Source organism: Hypanus sabinus, chromosome 27 (assembly GCF_030144855.1).
Source record: "Hypanus sabinus isolate sHypSab1 chromosome 27, sHypSab1.hap1, whole genome shotgun sequence".
Lineage (NCBI taxonomy): Eukaryota > Metazoa > Chordata > Chondrichthyes > Myliobatiformes > Dasyatidae > Hypanus > Hypanus sabinus.
The window spans coordinates 46,034,938-46,052,248 of NC_082732.1; the positions used below are offsets into that span (position 1 = coordinate 46,034,938).

General features: G+C 42.9%; 2 protein-coding genes across 7 annotated transcripts in view; one reads left to right on the forward strand and one right to left on the reverse strand.

Annotated features, from left to right (window-relative positions):
- The window catches only part of mmp23ba (matrix metallopeptidase 23ba), a 38,226-nt gene extending 29,848 nt beyond the window's left edge, over positions 1–8,378 (forward strand). Inside the window, exon 8 of the mRNA XM_059952415.1 lies at positions 7,516–8,378. Within this exon, the coding sequence (XP_059808398.1) occupies positions 7,516–7,690 (175 nt within the window). The 3' untranslated portion in view covers positions 7,691–8,378. The remainder of the gene's footprint in view (positions 1–7,515) is intronic.
- A 144-nt stretch (positions 8,379–8,522) lies between these two features.
- cdk11b (cyclin dependent kinase 11B) overlaps positions 8,523–17,311 on the reverse strand; it is a 62,192-nt gene continuing 53,403 nt past the window's right edge. For 5 of the 6 annotated variants that reach the window (XM_059952412.1, XM_059952409.1, XM_059952410.1 and 2 more), the window contains 5 exons: positions 17,104–17,211; positions 16,577–16,693; positions 12,340–12,488; positions 9,997–10,186; positions 8,523–8,965 (listed from right to left, as the gene is read on the reverse strand). In XM_059952412.1, coding sequence (XP_059808395.1) covers positions 8,873–8,965; positions 9,997–10,186; positions 12,340–12,488; positions 16,577–16,693; positions 17,104–17,211 — 657 coding nt within the window. In that variant the 3' untranslated portion in view covers positions 8,523–8,872. The remainder of the gene's footprint in view (positions 8,966–9,996; positions 10,187–12,339; positions 12,489–16,576; positions 16,694–17,103; positions 17,212–17,311) is intronic. The other variant, XM_059952413.1, reaches the window with a different exon arrangement.

Below are 17,311 nucleotides of genomic sequence, written 5' to 3' on the forward strand. Positions count from 1 at the left end.
AACTGATCTATATCCCACTGTATTCTTTGTCAGTCCTACACTATCCACACCACCACCAGTTTTTGGATCATCTGCAAACTTACTAACCAACCCAACTATATTTTCATCCATGTCATTTAACAGCAAAGGCCTGAGGAACACCACTAATCACAGTTCTCTAGCTAGAATATGTTCCTTTGACTACTACCGTCTTAATACAATCAACTTAGACAACATCCATAGCTCTACCTTCAATCACCCTCATTACCTTGTTAAAAAACTCAATCCAGTTAGTAAGACACAACTTTCCCTGCACAAAGCCATGCTGGCTCTCTATATTTAAGCCATGGTTTTCCAAATGCTCATGAATCCTATCCCTAAGAATTCTCTCCAGTAACTCCCTACCACTGACACAAGATTTACCAGTCTCTAGTTATCCCTGGTTCTTCTATTAATGGCTGAATGGTCTAATTCTGCTCTTATGTTTCATGGAAACACTTTGCACTTAAAGTCCACAGGCCTTGAGTTTCCTTCCAACATTCTCCAGTCTGTGTTCAGAACAATTTGAGATCACGTCACTGACATGAAAATTGCACCTTAGTTTTGCTTTATATGATGGGTTAATCAGAAGGGTTTCTAGGCTGCTCATGCCTCTGGTCTGGCATGGCCAAGTTCCTCAGACTGATGCCAAGATAAGCAAAATCTGTGGTTTCTCCAGAGCTCTGTGTGTGTTGGCTGGAATTGTAAACTCCATGTTAAGTAATCAGCAGGTTTACAGTGACCAATCCAGCACCACGTAAACCACAGAGATAAAAATATACCAGTTACTGGTCTGTAGTGACTGGACAGATGTTGGACAGGGGTGGGAAGCACAAGTGCCTGACTTCCTGTTCCTCAGTGTTGTCCAATTGCATCTGGAGTGAGGTGGAGAACGAGTGGGAGTTATGCCAGCGTGAAACTGAAGCCCCTCACACTGTCCACCAACCCAGATGAAGAAGGAAATCTTTGCATCTAGTGATTATAATACCATTAGTTCCAAAGTAAATATGGTAAAGGTGATCTTGGGATCCAAGTCCATAGGACACTCAAAGCTGTTGTGCAGGTTGACTCTGTGGTTAAGAAAGTATATGGTGCATTGGCCTTCATCAATCGTGGGGATGAGTTTAAGAGCCGAGAGGTAATGTTACAGCTGCTTAGGACCTGGTCAGGCCCCATTTGGAGTACTGTGCTCACTTCTGGTCACCTCACTACAGGAAGGATGTGGAAACTATAGAAAGGGTACAGAGGAGATTTACAAGGATGTTGCCTGGATTGGGGAGCATGCCTTATGAGAACAGGTTGAGTGAACTCAGCCTTTTCTCCTTAGAGTGACAGAGGATGAGAGGTGACCTGATAGAGGTGTATAATATGATGAGAGGCATTGATCATGTGGATAGTCAGAGGCTTTTCCCAGGGCTGCTATGGTTAACATCAGAAGGCACAGTTTTAAAGTGCTTGGAAGGAGGTACGGAGGAGATGTCAGGCGTAAGTTTTTTTACACAGAGCGGTGAGTGCATGGAATGGGCTGCTAGTGACAGTGGTGGAGTAGAAGAAAGACGATAGGGTCTTCTAAGAAATTGCTGGATAGGTACATGGAGCTTAAAAAATAGAGGGCTATTTCCTTGGGTAATTTTTAAATAAGTACATAAATGGCACAGCATTGTGGGCTGAAGGGCCTGTATCGTGCTGTAGGTTTTTTATGATAGGTCTGGTCTGTGTGTTGAGATTCTAAATTGGAGAAAGGCTGTGTTTGATGGTATCAGAAAGGATCTGGCTAGTGTGGATTGGGGCAGCTTGTTTTCTGGCAAAGGAGTACTTGGTAAGTGAAAGGCCTTCAAAAGTGAAATTTTGAGAGTACAAAGCTTGTATGTGTCTGTCAGAATAAAAGGCTAAGGTAAAAGGTTTAGGGAACCCTGGATTAAGATATTGAAGACCTGGTTAAGAGAAAAAAGGAGCAGGTTTGGGCAGGTAGGAACAAATGGTGCTGGTGGAGTAGAAATACAAGAGAACACTTCAGAAAGAAATCAGGAGGGCTAAAAGAAGGCATGAGGTTGTTTAAACAGACAAGGTGGAGGAGAATCTTAAGGGATTCTACAGCTATGTTAAGAGCATAAGAATTGGTAGAGACAAAATTGGTCAGATCAGAATGGTAATCCATGCATGGAGCCAATAAAGAAGGGCTCAAATGAATTATTTACATCTGTACCTACTCAGAAGATGGACACAGAGTCTATAGAAGTGAGACAAAACAGCATTGACTCCATGGACCCTATATAGATCACAGAGGAGGAGTTGTTTGCTGTCTTGGGTGGATCAATACCCAGGGCCTAACAGGGTATTCCCTCAGACCCTCTGGGAGACGTGCAGAAATTGCAAGGGCCCTAGAAGGCTGGAGAATGGGACTGAGGAGGGGGAAAAAAAGGATCAGCCATGATTGAAAGATGGAGCAGACATAATGGGCCAAATGGCCTAATTCTGCTCCTATGTCTTATGGTCTATATCCTTAGCGACAGGTGAAAAATTGGGGTTAGCTAATGTTGTTACACCTGTTTAAGGCTCTAAAAATAAACTAGGAAATTATAGTCAGTGAGCCTGACATGAGAAAATTATTGGAACATGTTCTAAAGGCTCTACCTATATGAGTATTTGGATATATATGGACTGATTAGGGATAGTCGGCATGGCTTTGTGCATGGTAGGTCATGCTTAACCAATCTTACAGAGTTTTTCAAGGAAGTTACCAGGAAAGTTGAAGACAAGGCTGTACGTGTTCTCTGCATGGGCTTTAGCAAAGCATTTGACAAGATCCCTCATGGGAGGTTGGTCATGAAGGTTCAGATGCTCAGCATTCAAGATGAGGTAGTAAATTGGAATTGACATTCACTACCAGAAAGTCGTAATAGATGGTTGCCTCTCTGACTGGAGGTCTGTGACTAGAGGTGATCCACAGGGATCAGTGCTGGATCCTCTGTTTGTCATCTACAGTACATCAATGATCTGAATGATAATGTGGTTAAGTGGATCGGTAAATTTGTGGATGACAGTGAGATTGGGGTGCAGCGAACAGCAAGGAAGACTGACACTTTCCTGAATGGTCACTCCCAACAGTAAGATCTCAGACTGAGCAGCAAGGGTAACATCAACACTGCCAACCATGAAAGCAGATAGTACCCTGTGCTCTCAGGGTACAAACTTTGGCCTTTACTGAAGCTGGCAACACACAAAGTGCTGGAGATCTGATGAAGGGTGTCAGCCTGAAACGTCAACTGTTTGTTCCTCTCCATAGATGCTGTCTGGCTTGCAAAGCCCTTTCAGCATTTTGTTCAAGATTTGCATCTGCAGAATCTTGTGTTTATCACATTAGTTTAAAGTTGTGCATTGTAGGTGTGTGAATCTTCACCCAATCAGGCAGCAGTTGTGGAGAGAATTCTTCGGTCTAAATTGTTCAACGCCATCTCTTTCCCTACATTTTCTGTCTGACCCGTTGTGTTTTCAAGCTTTCCTGCTTGAACACTAAGATTTTAATAATCCCAATCTCACCTCAGGAGACGTTGGCTCCCCTGACAGTCACCGGCAGCACAGCACTGCCACCTGCTGATTCAGAGCAGAACTCTCACTAAAATTCTGTTCCCATTGGAGGGCAGTCTCATCCCACTGGTGCCGTAATCAAAAGACTCCTTTTTTTATATACGGAATATCTTTATTACAAATTCAGTGCTATATATACAAACCAGTGACTAACACAATTACTTCACTACAAATAGACATTACACATTAAATTAAAATGTTTCCACCTCTGGCAATGATGGCAATAGCATCCCCCCCTCCCATGAATCCCAACGTCCTGGAACATCTCTATGGTCACCGTGGATTGCGTCTGTTCCTTCTCAATATTTACCTAGGTACGAACATGCCCCTTAAACATTGCTAGGCAGTCTGCCCGGGCAGATCCTCCCGCCACCCGTTTCCAAGACCCACAGGTGGTTGATCTCGCCAGCCCCAGGAGCAATTTGACAAGGACATCCGCATCCCTCCATGCCCCCTCCTTACTGGATGACCGTATATAAATAGGGTGGGGCTAAAATGTAACCAGGTGAGAAGCTGCTTCTCAACCCATACAGATATGCAAAAAGGAGCTGCAGTCTCACACACTCCATGTACATGTGGAACACGGTCTCCTCCAGCAGAAGTAACATGCAGCTGGGATAAATCTTTTGGAAGAGTTGTTGTTCCTTTTCGTGCCTTGTGACACATTGGGCAGCATTTTTGCAGTTTCTGTAGCATTTGACTGTTTAGCTGAATTGCTAGCTTGATGCTCATCCCAGCACAGATGGGAGCCAGCCAGATGAGCTTGGGACCATTCACCTCGAAGTCTGATGCCGATGCCACTACACCACCAGCTGGCTATATAAAGAACTGTAATACCAGTGCCCACCGTGGGACTCGAACCCACAACCCTGGTATTAACAGTCCCATGCCCTACTGTCTGAGCTAGCTAGGCCAAGTACACAGAGCTCTGTGCCCACTGGGGCCCTGCTTATCTCCATTGATGCAAGTATTGATTCCCTAGCATCTTCCCTCCTACATAACCCTCCATTTTACTATTCTCCATGTGCCTATCTAACAGTTACATTGTGGAAAAAAACCAGCTCTGACATCTTGGGACAGGTGGGGACACCTGGTCCTACCTCCAAACCCTGTGGTTCAAAGCCAGTGGTAATAAACCTGATTCTGACATTCTCATTCAAGATTCAGTGCTGGCTGCACTCAGCCCCACTACTAAGCCTCCAGAATCCACCCTCCACTTGGCCCGATCAGTCATAGTCATCCTGTCTTCTTCTTAAGCCCATCACCCTTAACGCAGCATAGGCCGCTGACAGGAGCTTGCCAGAGTCCTCTGTGCTTGGCTAGTCTTTCACACTGTTCCCAAGTGCTGCCAGCTTCAAAGATAGATACTTTATTTATCCCAAAGGAAACTACAGTGTCACTGTACCATTACAAGTGCACAGATATACAAATATTAGAAGAAAAGTAAGAAAGAATAAAAAATAAACAGTTTTACACGGGAGGGTCATTGCTTTCCGGCTATAGGTTGACTCATTATAGAGCCAATTAGTCAAGGGTAAGCATGCCCTCATATAGAACTCTTTGGAGCAGCGCAGTTATCTTAGTTTATTACTCCTCTGAATCAGAATCAGGTTTATTATCACTGGCATGTGATGTGAAATTTGTTAACTTAGCAGCAGCAGTTCAATGCAATACATAATATAGTTGAGAAAAAAAGTAAAAATAATAGTAAATAAACAAGTAAATCATTTATGTATATTGAATAGATCTTTTAAAATGTGCAAAAACAGCAATACTGTATATTGTTTTAAAAAAAGTGAGCTACTGTCTAAAGATTCAATGTCCATTTAGGAATCGGATGGCAGAGGGGAAGAAGCTGTACCTGAATCACTGAGTGTGTGCCTTCAGGTTTCTGTACCTCCTACCTGATAGTAACAGTGAGAAAAGGGCATGCCCTGGGTGCTGAAGGTCCTTAATAATGTTAGCTGCAACACCGCTCCCTAAAGATGTACTGGGTACTTTGTAGGCTCGTGCCCAAGATGGAGCTGACCAGATTTACAACCTTCTGCAGCTTCTTTTGGTCCTGTGCAGTAGCCCCTCCATACCAGACAGTGATGCAGCCTGTCAGAATGCTCTCCATGGTACAACTATAGAAGTTTTTGAGTGTAGTTGTTGACATACCAAACCTCTTCAAACTCCTAATGAAGTATAGCTGCTGTCTTGCCTTCTTTATAACTACATCAATATGTTCAGCCAAGGTGGCAGGCAGAAGGTGAGAAACATTGTCCAAAATTGCCAGGATTTTCTGTTGGGTCCTTTGTTCTACCAGAGCTTCCAATGTGTCCAGTTTGACTTTCATTACCGAGCCAGACTTTTTAATCAGTGTATTGAGCCTGCTGGCATCACCCATATTGATGCCATTGCCGCAGCACACCACCCCATAGAAGACTGTACTGTCGACATACTGGTAGAACATGTGAAGCAGAGGGCTGCATACTCCCAACTACCGCAGTCTCTTCGGGATGTAGAGGTGGCTCTGGTGCTTTTTGTACACAGACTCTGCGTTGGTGCTCCACTTAAGTTTCTCAACCAGGTGCACTCCCAGGTTCTTGCAGGTCCTCATCACATGCACATCCTCACCATCAATAATAAAAGGGAACAGTGCAGGCTTAGTCTTCCTAAAGTCCATCAACATCTCCTTTGTCTTACTGATGTTGAGCTGCAGATAATTCAGCTTGCACCATTTGACAAAGCTCTACCAAGGGCCTGTATTCATCGTTCTGTCCTCCCTTTATACACCCAACTGCTGCTGAGTCATCAAGAGAATTTCTGCAGATGACATGACTCAGTGTTGTATCTAAACTCCGAGGCATACAGGAAGGGAGCCAGTACAGTCCTGTGGGGCCCCAGTGCTTCTTAGAGCCATGTCTGACACAGCTCTGAAGCCGCACAGACTGTGGTCTGCTGGCCAGGTATCCATTATCCACCCTCCTTTCTTTTGCAACCAGGCTTGGAACTATCCATGGTGAAGTTATAGTTATTCTGTGTACTCAGCCTAAAGTGGGTGAAGGTTTGCAAACTTGATGCATTCCAGTACACCAAAAAGCAACTGTCTGTCTGGTTCCTTGATAGAATGACTGTGCAGCTTCTCCACGCCATGCATGGAGGTGGAGATCAGGTGATGCAAATAAATAGACCAAGGGCATCAATTCAGTGCCAAGCACCAGTGTCTGGCACTAACATTTATCCACGTCATTGGGTTGTGCCACCTTGCAGTTTCTGAGATCTTACTGTGCACTTTGTCAATTGCTTTAGTACCAGGAAGTGTCCTCTGCTCCAGCACCCTGGATAGAACTGATCTTTGGTGCTGTCTGTGTGGATGTTGTTTGCATGCTGTATGCTTTTCTTCAGTTGCTCTCCCTTTAGATGAGCTTTAAGTGTTGCCTGTACAGTGAAATGTGCTGTTTGTGGCAATGACCAAAACAACACAATCTGAGAATGTGGTGGAGGCAGCCTGCTAGTGACACTGACAACTTACAAACCCTAAGCTGTACGTTTTTGGCATGTGGGAGGAAACCAGAGAACCTGGAAGAAACCCACAGTCACATGGAGAATGTACAAACTCCTTAGAGATGGGAATTGATCACCAGTCGCTGATTAATTAACCACTATGCTACTGTGCTGCCTCCGTGAGGGCTGGTAGGTTAACTCCCTGCTGTAAATTGCTCCGGTGCAGAGTTGGAGTTTTTAATGAGAAAATGGGGAGAATTTCAGCATCAAATGGGTACAGATGGTCAGCAGAGATTCGATGGGGCACTTCCCTGCTGTATAACAAAATGTTTCCTATGCTACAACCAAGGCTACATTTCAAAGCCTTGCAGTGTGAAAGATGTGGATGGATCTCCATGATGAATGTTGTTATCCTTTCAGATGGTACAAGGATGGAGAACTGTTGGAGTTTTCATACCCTGGATATCTGTTCATGAAGGATAACAGGCTTAGTATCATTGCCAATGCAATTAACGAAGGAACGTACACGTGTGTGGTGAAGAAAGATGGGAGAATCCTCACAAAATATTCCTGGAAACTAAAGGTTAAAGTATAAGAGACCTTTTGAATACATGATTAGAGGTTTGATCAGAATTTGTGATAATTTTAACAATTTTGCTGAACATTATTATGGTGAAGTAGTTCAGAGCAGTGCCTGTGAACGTGGAATTGGCTGTGTGGGCTGCAAATGGCATTGGATATAGAGCAACAACTGGTGATGATGCATTAAACTGCAGAAGTTCCCTGGAACATTCCCAGAACATTCAGCAGGTTATAGCTATGTCCTTTGTCCCAGGCAACACACGATGCCTGTAAGATTCAAAATGGTGAAAGCAAAGGGAAACTCAGGTTGTGGCTAAACTGCTGTCTCACAAGGTGTGAGGTAAGATGGTGCACGATACTGATTGTATTGAAAACATGAAATAAATAAAACTCGATCTGAAATTAGAAATAGACTTCAACTTGGCATCCTTTCTGGTTTGGGTCAGCAGCTGGCTCAGATATCTGGATGGAGGCTGTTGTGCAGGTTTGAGGCTGGATGAGAAGAAACATTCCTTGATGTACAGGGTGAAGCTTTCACTCACCAGTCCCCAGTCAGCACGCATGGCTCGGGGATCAGAGTTCAATTCTGGCATCCTCTAAGAGGTTGTACATTCTCCCCTTGGTTGTGTGGGTTTTGTCCAGGTACTCCAATTTCCTCCTACAGTCCAAAGACATACCAGTTAATTGGCAATGTAAACTGTCAGCTGATTAGGCCGATGTTAAATCGGTGGGTTGCTGGGCGGTGTGGCTCATTGGGCCGGAAGGGTCTGTTTTGCACTGTATCTCTAAATAAATTATGAACCTACAGGCAAGGAGGCATGTAGTGCAAGATGCCACCCTTAAATAAAATCCATCAGATTAAATGAGAGTAGTAATTAATATCAAACTAAACTGGTCAAGGGAAAAGAATCCATGTTCAGAACAGCTATAACTTTTCTTTTGAGGGGCTTTATTTTTAAATTTACCAAAACTCTACATGTACAACAAAATATTCCACTTTGAGCAGTCAAGTTCAACAACTATTCTCTTTGCAAATAACTTGATTGAATTATTTTACATTTTACAAATGAATATTTTAAAAGCTTAAAAAAAAATCAAAGAACCTTGTTGACCTGCAGTACTACACGAGAAAGATGAAAAACTGCTGCTGTAAAGAGTTCCTCTAGTTACAGAGCTGTCCACTCTTGCCTCTGCATCAGAACTTCAGGCTGAAACCCGGCCCAGCAGCAGAGGCTCCCTGGTTTGTGGTCGTCAGATGGAAGCCAGTGTCTTTCAGATCATCATCTCCCTGGTGAAGGAAAGAGTTTGAGCATAATCAGCAACAACATGTTCAACTGGTGTTTCTCTACACTGCACCTTTCCTGTCTCCAGCATCCAGACCAGAACTGACATCTCTGCAGCTTCATGGGCATTGAGTGCAGCTATTTACCAAGTGAGTACATTATGGCCAAGGCAGGAACACCTCCCGTCTCTCTCTGGCTCCCCACTATGTAGGAAGTGCTTTAATCTGACTTCAGCTTTTTAGTGGATTAGCACTATAGTACCTTTAATTTATTATTTCCATTCACAAGGATTGAATGCTGTCAATTTTTGTCTCACCAAAATTTGACTTCCTACAACATCTCTATCAACACAGAGCAAACAGATTTAATAATTCTAGCTGATTTAATTTCTCAAACATTCTGTTCTGGCACTTCCCTCATCAATAGCTTTTCAAACATTTTCCTTAACGTGCTTCCCCAATAACCGAGCTGACAAGCTCTCAACCACATTAGACCACAAGACATAGGAGCAGAATTTAACCATTCATCCTATTGAGTCTGCTCCATCTTTCCATCATGGTTGATTTATTATTCCTGTCAATCCCATTCTTTTGCCTTCTCCTCGTAACCATAGACACCCTGAATAATCAAGAACCTATCAACCTTCACTTTAAATACACCCAATGACCTGCCCTCCACAGCCATATGTGGAAATGAATACTATCCTCCCTCCTCTTCAGGAGGGCAGGGGGTCACTGTGGCTCTGCACATTCAACATCTCCTCTTCCTCCTCTCCCAGCATTCCAAAGACACTGTGTCCTCCTAAATTGCCTGGTTGGCTCCTCCAACTCCATCAACATTGTCCCCCGCTTCACCTGTTCCCGTGCAATCACAGCCATCCTTTTGCCCCATTCATTCCAGCAGCCAGCAAAGCCAAACAACTTTCACAATATCATCGTGTCTGCTACCACTCCAAAACTACGGACTACATTAAGGATGCTGTAAAAGTTAAAATTGCCAATTTCCCTTCAAATTAACAGTCAGTGTAACCACCTACCAGTTGGCTGTAGCCGAGACCACCTTCTGGGGGACGAGGGCTAGTGCCACGTTTAACCCTTTGTTGCTCGCTTTTAGCTGGCCAGGTTGGGAACATGGATGACTCTATTGGCAGGGGTGTCTCCCTGAAGTAGTCATGTTTGAGAGCCTCCTCTGCTGTAATTCTCTTGGCTGGACAGTAAGTCAGAAATCTGTTGTGAAAGCAGACAGCAATGTGAAATGCCTGCCTTGGAATCACCGTCCACACGCAAGACAGCAGATGTGTGATTGTACAGCAACACTGGACAAGCATTTGCAAGCTGCAAGAGCCTATTCCACAGCCACCAGCAGCTCTTTCACTTCTGCCAGCAATGACGTGTTTCAATTCAAAACAAAACCAAAGTTATAAAATACCACTGGTGCATTTAATCCTCTTTACACATACACTTCAGACTCGAACAGCTGTTAATGGCAAAAGCTTGTTATATTTTCAATCCATTAAAGTGCAGTTGCAGTAAACACGATCAGTGCCGATGTTATTCATTTACATTCTGAAATTTAAAGGAAATATCTTGAGAGCCGATGAGTTTGTTTGAGGATACTTAAACTATTGCCGAAGTATGAAATATATTCCCATTTTTGTCATGTCCCAACTATGGGACAGCATTTTTTTTTTGGCTGAGAAACTGGTGTAAAGCACAACTACATCTAACTGAAATACAATCAAATTAAACATTAGTTCAAAAGTTCTGATCAAAAGAACCCAGAGTGACTACAAGTAGTGAAACAAAATCACGTGTTCTGTGAAGAAACAAATAATAAGACCATAAGACATGGGAGCAGAATTAGGCCATTCGATCCATCGAGTCTGCTCCACCATTCCATCATGGCTGATTTACTGTCCCTCTAAACCCCGTTCTCCTGCCTTCTCCCTATAACCTGTTATGTCCTGACTAATCAAGAAAATTTCAACCTTTGATTTAAATATACCCATTTACTTGGCCTCCACAGCCATCTGGCACTTTGGTGGGCAGGAAACAGATTTTCTGAAGTACTAGCTGTTACTTACACCCCAACATACTTTATCTTCTTTTTACAATGCTACACAGGAGTTTAACAGAATTCCTGGTGAACCAGGTGAGCTTAAAGGAGTTGGATACACAAAGACACCCAAACCCCACCTCTGTCTCAACTCTCTCCAAATTCATAACCCTCAAGGTGGTCTGGCAGCTTGCCCAGCCCCTCCATAAGACCCGTCTCTCTGATTGCAGCCACAATCCAGAGACTGGACCATCAGTATTTCAGAATGATCGGATGCTGGACTGTGGGAGTTTTACTGTATTTATGACAGCCACAGAGAATTTAACATGTTTTTAACAAGAAACATTAATACACTCACCAAGTGCACAGTAATACTAATAATGAACAAATATGAGCACAGTCTCTGGCTGAAGTGAAGCAGATACCTCTGCTGTATTCATCAACAATCTTTACTGCTCTGGGAATGTTATTATGGAATAATGGAATGCATCCATTAATAAATCAGCTCACGCAAACCATTCCCCTGGGGATCTCACCACCAGGAAAATCCCATGGGTAATAACACACAAATGAAATAGAACATTACAGTACAGGGCCTTCAGCCCACAATGTTGTGCCGACCTTTTAACCTACTCCAAAATCAATCTAATACCTCTCTCCCACAGAGCCCTCCAATTTTCAATTAGATTGTGCCGAAGATTCCCTTAAATGCCCCTAAAGCATCTGCCTATAACAGCACCCCGGCAGCACTTTCCCTGTACATTACTTTGTAAAAAACCTACCCCTGCCCATCCCTCCACCAAACTTTCCTTCAATCACCATAAAATTAAGCCCCTGGTATTAGCCATTTCAGCCCCGGGAAAAAGTGTTTGGCTGTCCACTTGATCTATGATTTTGCACATCTATTGAGTCACCTCTCATCCTTCTTGGCTCCAAAGAGAAACACACCAACTCACTGAACCTGTCTTATCCTTGTAAGACAAGCTCTCTAATCCAGGTGCATCCTGGTAAATCTGAACAATGCGAGAAGTTGGAGATATAAAGATCTGCAGGTGCCAGAATCTGGAACACACACAAAATATTGGAGGAACTCAGCAGGTCTGGCAGCTTTCGAGAATGGAGGTGGACAGTCGAGATCCTTTATCAGGACATTTGAATTTGAGTATCTGGGTATTTGCAGTCAGGTTGAAAGTTTGCTTATTAAGCATCTTTTGGCTGTGTATCAATGTTTAATTGACTAAACAATCATCCCTGACACAGATTTGCCTCAATTGTTAAAAGTTAATGAAACCAGCACAAGAACTAGTTAACCACCTTGACTTACTTGTTCATGAGGTCAAAACCCTGGTCAGACAGCAGGGCGCCAAATCGCTTCCGCAGGTTATTGAATGGGTACTCGGTGAAGGTCATTTTCTTGACTGCAGGGAGCTCATTGTAACCTGGCCATATCTTCTCACTTGGGGTTCCCAGCTCCTATGAGAGGAATTTAACCTGATACAGGGAGACTGCCTTGTAACATTTAACCTTCAATTTCAATAAAACACAGCAGATTCACACAGGCAATGGAAACAAAAACTTAAACTAGTTTGAACATTGTAGGCATGCTACACTGCTGCTGGAATGTGTGGTAACTCTTGTGAGCTCTCCCCAGCACATCCTTTGTTTGCGTTGGTTGTTAATGCAAAGGACACATTTCACTGTATGTTCCAATCAAGATTCAAGATTGTTTAATACTACTTCCTGTACACAAGTGTACAAGGGAAGGAAATAATTGTTACCCCAGATCTGATGCAGCAAAAAAAGAAACACAAGATAAAGAACACAGTAATAATAAGAAACACAATATATATAAATCTTAACAGAGATATTTAAATCATCCTTAGCGACAGGTGAGGTACCGGATAATTGGAGAATAGATACCGTTTAAGAAAGGCTCTAAAAATAAACCACAAAATTATAGGCCGGTGAGCCTGACATCAGTAGTGGGAAAGTAATTGGAAGGTATTTTAAGGGTCTGGATAAATGAGCATTGGGAAAGATTGAAGATACTCAGCATACCTTTGTATATGGTAGGCTGTAAGGATGTTATCAGTAAGGCTGATGAAGGCAAGGCAGTGGATGTTGTCTACATGGACTTTAGCAAGGCATTTGACAAGATACCATATGGGAGTTTGGTCAGGAAGGTTCAGTCACTTGGTGTTCATAATGAAGTGGGAAACTGGATTAGACATTCATTAGCTTTGTGGGAGAAGCCAGAGAATGGTAGTAGATAATTGCCTCTCTGACTGGTGGCCTATCACTCGAGTGCCACAGGGATTAGTGCTGTGTCTGTTGTTCTTGGTTTTCTGTATCAACAATCTGGATGATAATGTGGTTAACTGGATTAGCAAATTTGCAGATGACACCAAGATTGGGGGTGTAGTGAATGGTGAGGAAGACGATCATTTCTTGCAGTGGTACCTGGACCAGCTGGAAAAAAGGGCTGAGAAATAGCAGATGGAATTTAATGCAGACGGGTGTGAGATGTTGCACTTCAGTAGGACCAACCACAGTAGGTTTCATCAGCCTTACTGCTTGGGGAAAGTAACTGTTTTTGAGTCTGGCATGGATGCTATGTAAACTCTTCACTGATGGGAGTGGGGCTAACAGTCTATGAGCAAGGTGGAAGAGTGGGATCCTTCATGATGTTACTGGCTCTTTTCCAGCATCTTTCTGTGTATATGGCTCTCTATTCTGAGGCTGTGTGCTCCAGTCTTAGACTCTCCCACCATCCTCTCCACATCACTCTGACAAGGCCGTTCACCAACCGATAGGTTTCAATGAGGACACCCCTCATTTGATGGCCACAGCCATCAAACACTCTGCACATGACAAGCCATTCAGCCCTGGAATCATTTTCGTGAACCTCCTATTTCTCCTCTCCAGTTTCAGCACATCTTTTCTAAGATAATGGGCCCAAAACTACTCATAATACTCCAAGTGAGGCCTCACTAATGCTTTATAAAGTCTCAACATTACATCCTTGTCTTGAAGTTCTAGTTCTCTTGAAATGAATGCTAACATCACATTTGCCTTCCTCACCACAAACTCAATCTGCAAATTATTCCTTAGGGAATCCTGCACAAGGGCTCTCAAGTCCCCTTGCGCCTCAGTTTTTTGTATTTTCTCTCCAATTAGAAAATAATCAACTCTTTCATTTCTTCTACTAAAGTGTATGACTATACATTTCCCAACACTGTATTCCATTTGCCATTTCTTTGCCCATTTTCCTGTCCTCCCATAGCCTAATTCCTCAAAACTACCTACCCCTAACACCATCTACAAACTCTGCAACAAAGCCAGCTATTCCATCATCTAAATCATTCTGACATACAGTATAAAAAGCGGTCCCAACACCGACCCCTGTGGAACACCACTAGATACTGGCAGCCAACCAGAAAAGGATCCTTTCATTCTCACTCGCTGCCTCCTACCAATCAGCCAAAGCTCTAATCACACCAGTAATATTCTTGTAATACCATGGGCTCCTAACTTGGTAAGTAGCCTCATGTGTGGCATCTTGTCAAAGGCCTTCTGAAAATCCAAATATACAACATCCACTGCATCCCCTTTATCTATCCTACTTGTAATCTCCTCAAAGAATTCCAACAGGTTCATCAGGCAAGATTTTCCCTTAAGGAAACCATGCTGAATTTATCCTATCTTGTCCTATATCACCAAGTACTCCATAACTTCATCCTTAACAATTGACTCTAACATCTTCCCAACCACTGAGGTCAGGCTAACTGGTCTATAATTTCCTTTCTGCTGCCTTCCTCCTTTCTTAAAGAGTGGGGTGACATTTGCAATTTTCCAGTCCTCTGACACCATGCCAGAGTCTAATGATTTTTGAAAGATCATTACTAATGCCTCCACAATCTCTACCGCTTCCTCTTTCAGAACACTAGGGTGCAGTTCACCTTCTCCTTTGTAAAGTAACTGCACTCGCTTCTATTTCCTCACACCCTTCAACACTGCTAGTGTCTTCCATAGTTAAGACTGATGTAAAATACTCATTTAGTTCATCTGCTGCCTCCTTGTCCCCCCATTATTATTTCTCCTGCCTCATTTTCTAGTGGTCCTATATCCACTCTCATCTCTTTTATTTTTTACATGAAATTTTTACGATTCATTTTGATATTGTTTGCTAGCATTAGCAAACATATTTCATATTTCCTCTTTTCCCTCCTGATGACCCTTTTACTTACTCTCAGTAGGTTTTTAAAAGCTCCCCAATCCTTTGTCTTCCCACTAATTTTTGCTTTGTTGGCCTCTCTTTTGCTTTTACATTAGCTTTGACTTCCCTTGTCAGCCATGGTTGTACTATTTTACCATTTGAGTATTTCTTTGTTTTTGGAATACATCCATCATGCACTTTCCTCATTTTTCCCAGAAGCTCACACCATTGATGCTCTGCTGTCATCCCTGCTATCATCTCCTTCCAATTTACTTTGGCCAAATCCTCTCTCATACCACTGCAATTTCCTTTACTCCACTTAAATACTGCTACATCAGACTTTACTTTCTCCCTATCAAATTTCAAGTTGAACTCAAATCATATTGTGATCACTGCTTCCTAAGGGTTCCTTTACCTTAAGCGCCCTAATCACCTCTGTTTTTTTTTACATAACACCCAATCCTGTAAACCTGACCCCTTAGTTGGCTTAACAACAAAGTGCTGTAAAAAGCCATCTCATGGGCATTCAACAAACTCACTCTCTTGAGAGCCATTACAAACCTGATTTTCCCAATCGACATGCATGTTGAAATGTCTCATGACTATCATAACATTGCCCTTTTGACACACCTTTTTCTATTTTCCTTTGTAATCTGTGGTCTACATCCCAGCTACTGTTGGGAGGCCTGTATATAACTCTCATCAGGTTTTTTTTATCCTTGTAGTTTCTTAACTCAACCCACAAGGATTCAGCATCTTCCAAGCCTATGTCACATCTTCCTACTGATTTGATGCCATGACCAGTAAAGCCACACCACCCCCTCACCTTCTTATCCTTCAAATACAACATATAACCTTGGACATTCAGCTCCCAACTACAACTACCCTTCAGCCATGATTCAGTGATGGCCTCAACATCATACCTGACAATCTGTAATAATGCTACAAGATCATCTACCTTATTTCTTATACTTCATGCATTGAGATATAACACCTTGAGTACTGTATTTGCTATCCTTTTTGATTCTGCATCCCTGATGCACTGATACCCTGCTGCCTGAAATTCTGTCCTAGCATTTGCCTGCCCTTCCTGACAGTATGACAGTATGCTGGACTTCCACATGTAACCATAACACTGCCAGCTCCAGACATTTACTGAAATGCTCTTTTAATTGTCCTCAAAGGATAAGAGATCTCATTTAGTGAATTTCCTTCCCAGCCTGGTTTTAAAATCCACCAGGAAGTTTTTGGAACAGCAAGACAATACTCCAGTTAGTTACAGTAACGTGCTACCTCTCTCTTGGTCCAGGCTCAGGTCTGTGTGAGTTTGAGAAGAATATGTTACCTTAAAGATTTTGTTAATCTGGTCAATCTCTGACTTCCCTGGAAAAAGAGGTTTCTGAGTGAGAAACTCAGCAAAGATGCAGCCTACTGACCACAGATCGATGGCTGTCGAGTATTCCTGCACAGAAAACACAACAAACAACTGTCACCAGCAGCTGATGAACAGAAAATATTTCTCAATGTCTTCACACACACTTTCACTGATTCTGTATCCTGAGTAAATACATTCACAGAACCTAACAACAGTCTTGATCAACAGTCCGACCAAGTGAACTGTGAACAAGACGCAAATCAGTCAGTGAAGTGGGCCTGTGGTGGAGCATCAGCTGTCCTTTCTTGCTATGCCTCCTTGGATATGAACACCCAACCTACAGCCACCATGAGCTCCCACAGCATTATTAAATTCAGAAATCCAGTCTGTGAAAAACAAACATTATGAACAGCACAACTAGTTTCTCCTCCTCCTCACATTGAATAATTGTCCACATTTGGAACAGCGAGACCCCGACCCACACTCAGGCCACTAACCTTTGCTCCAAGCAGCAGTTCAGGAGTTCGGTACCAGAGTGTTACAACTACAGGTGTGTAGGGCTTCAATGGTGATCCATACTCTCGGGCAAGTCCAAAGTCACCAATCTGCAGAATGTTTAGAACACATTTCAACATGCTACTAATAGTAGCAATGGTGTGGACAAATCAGAAAAGCTTTACAAAACACACATGCAGTAGACAAAGA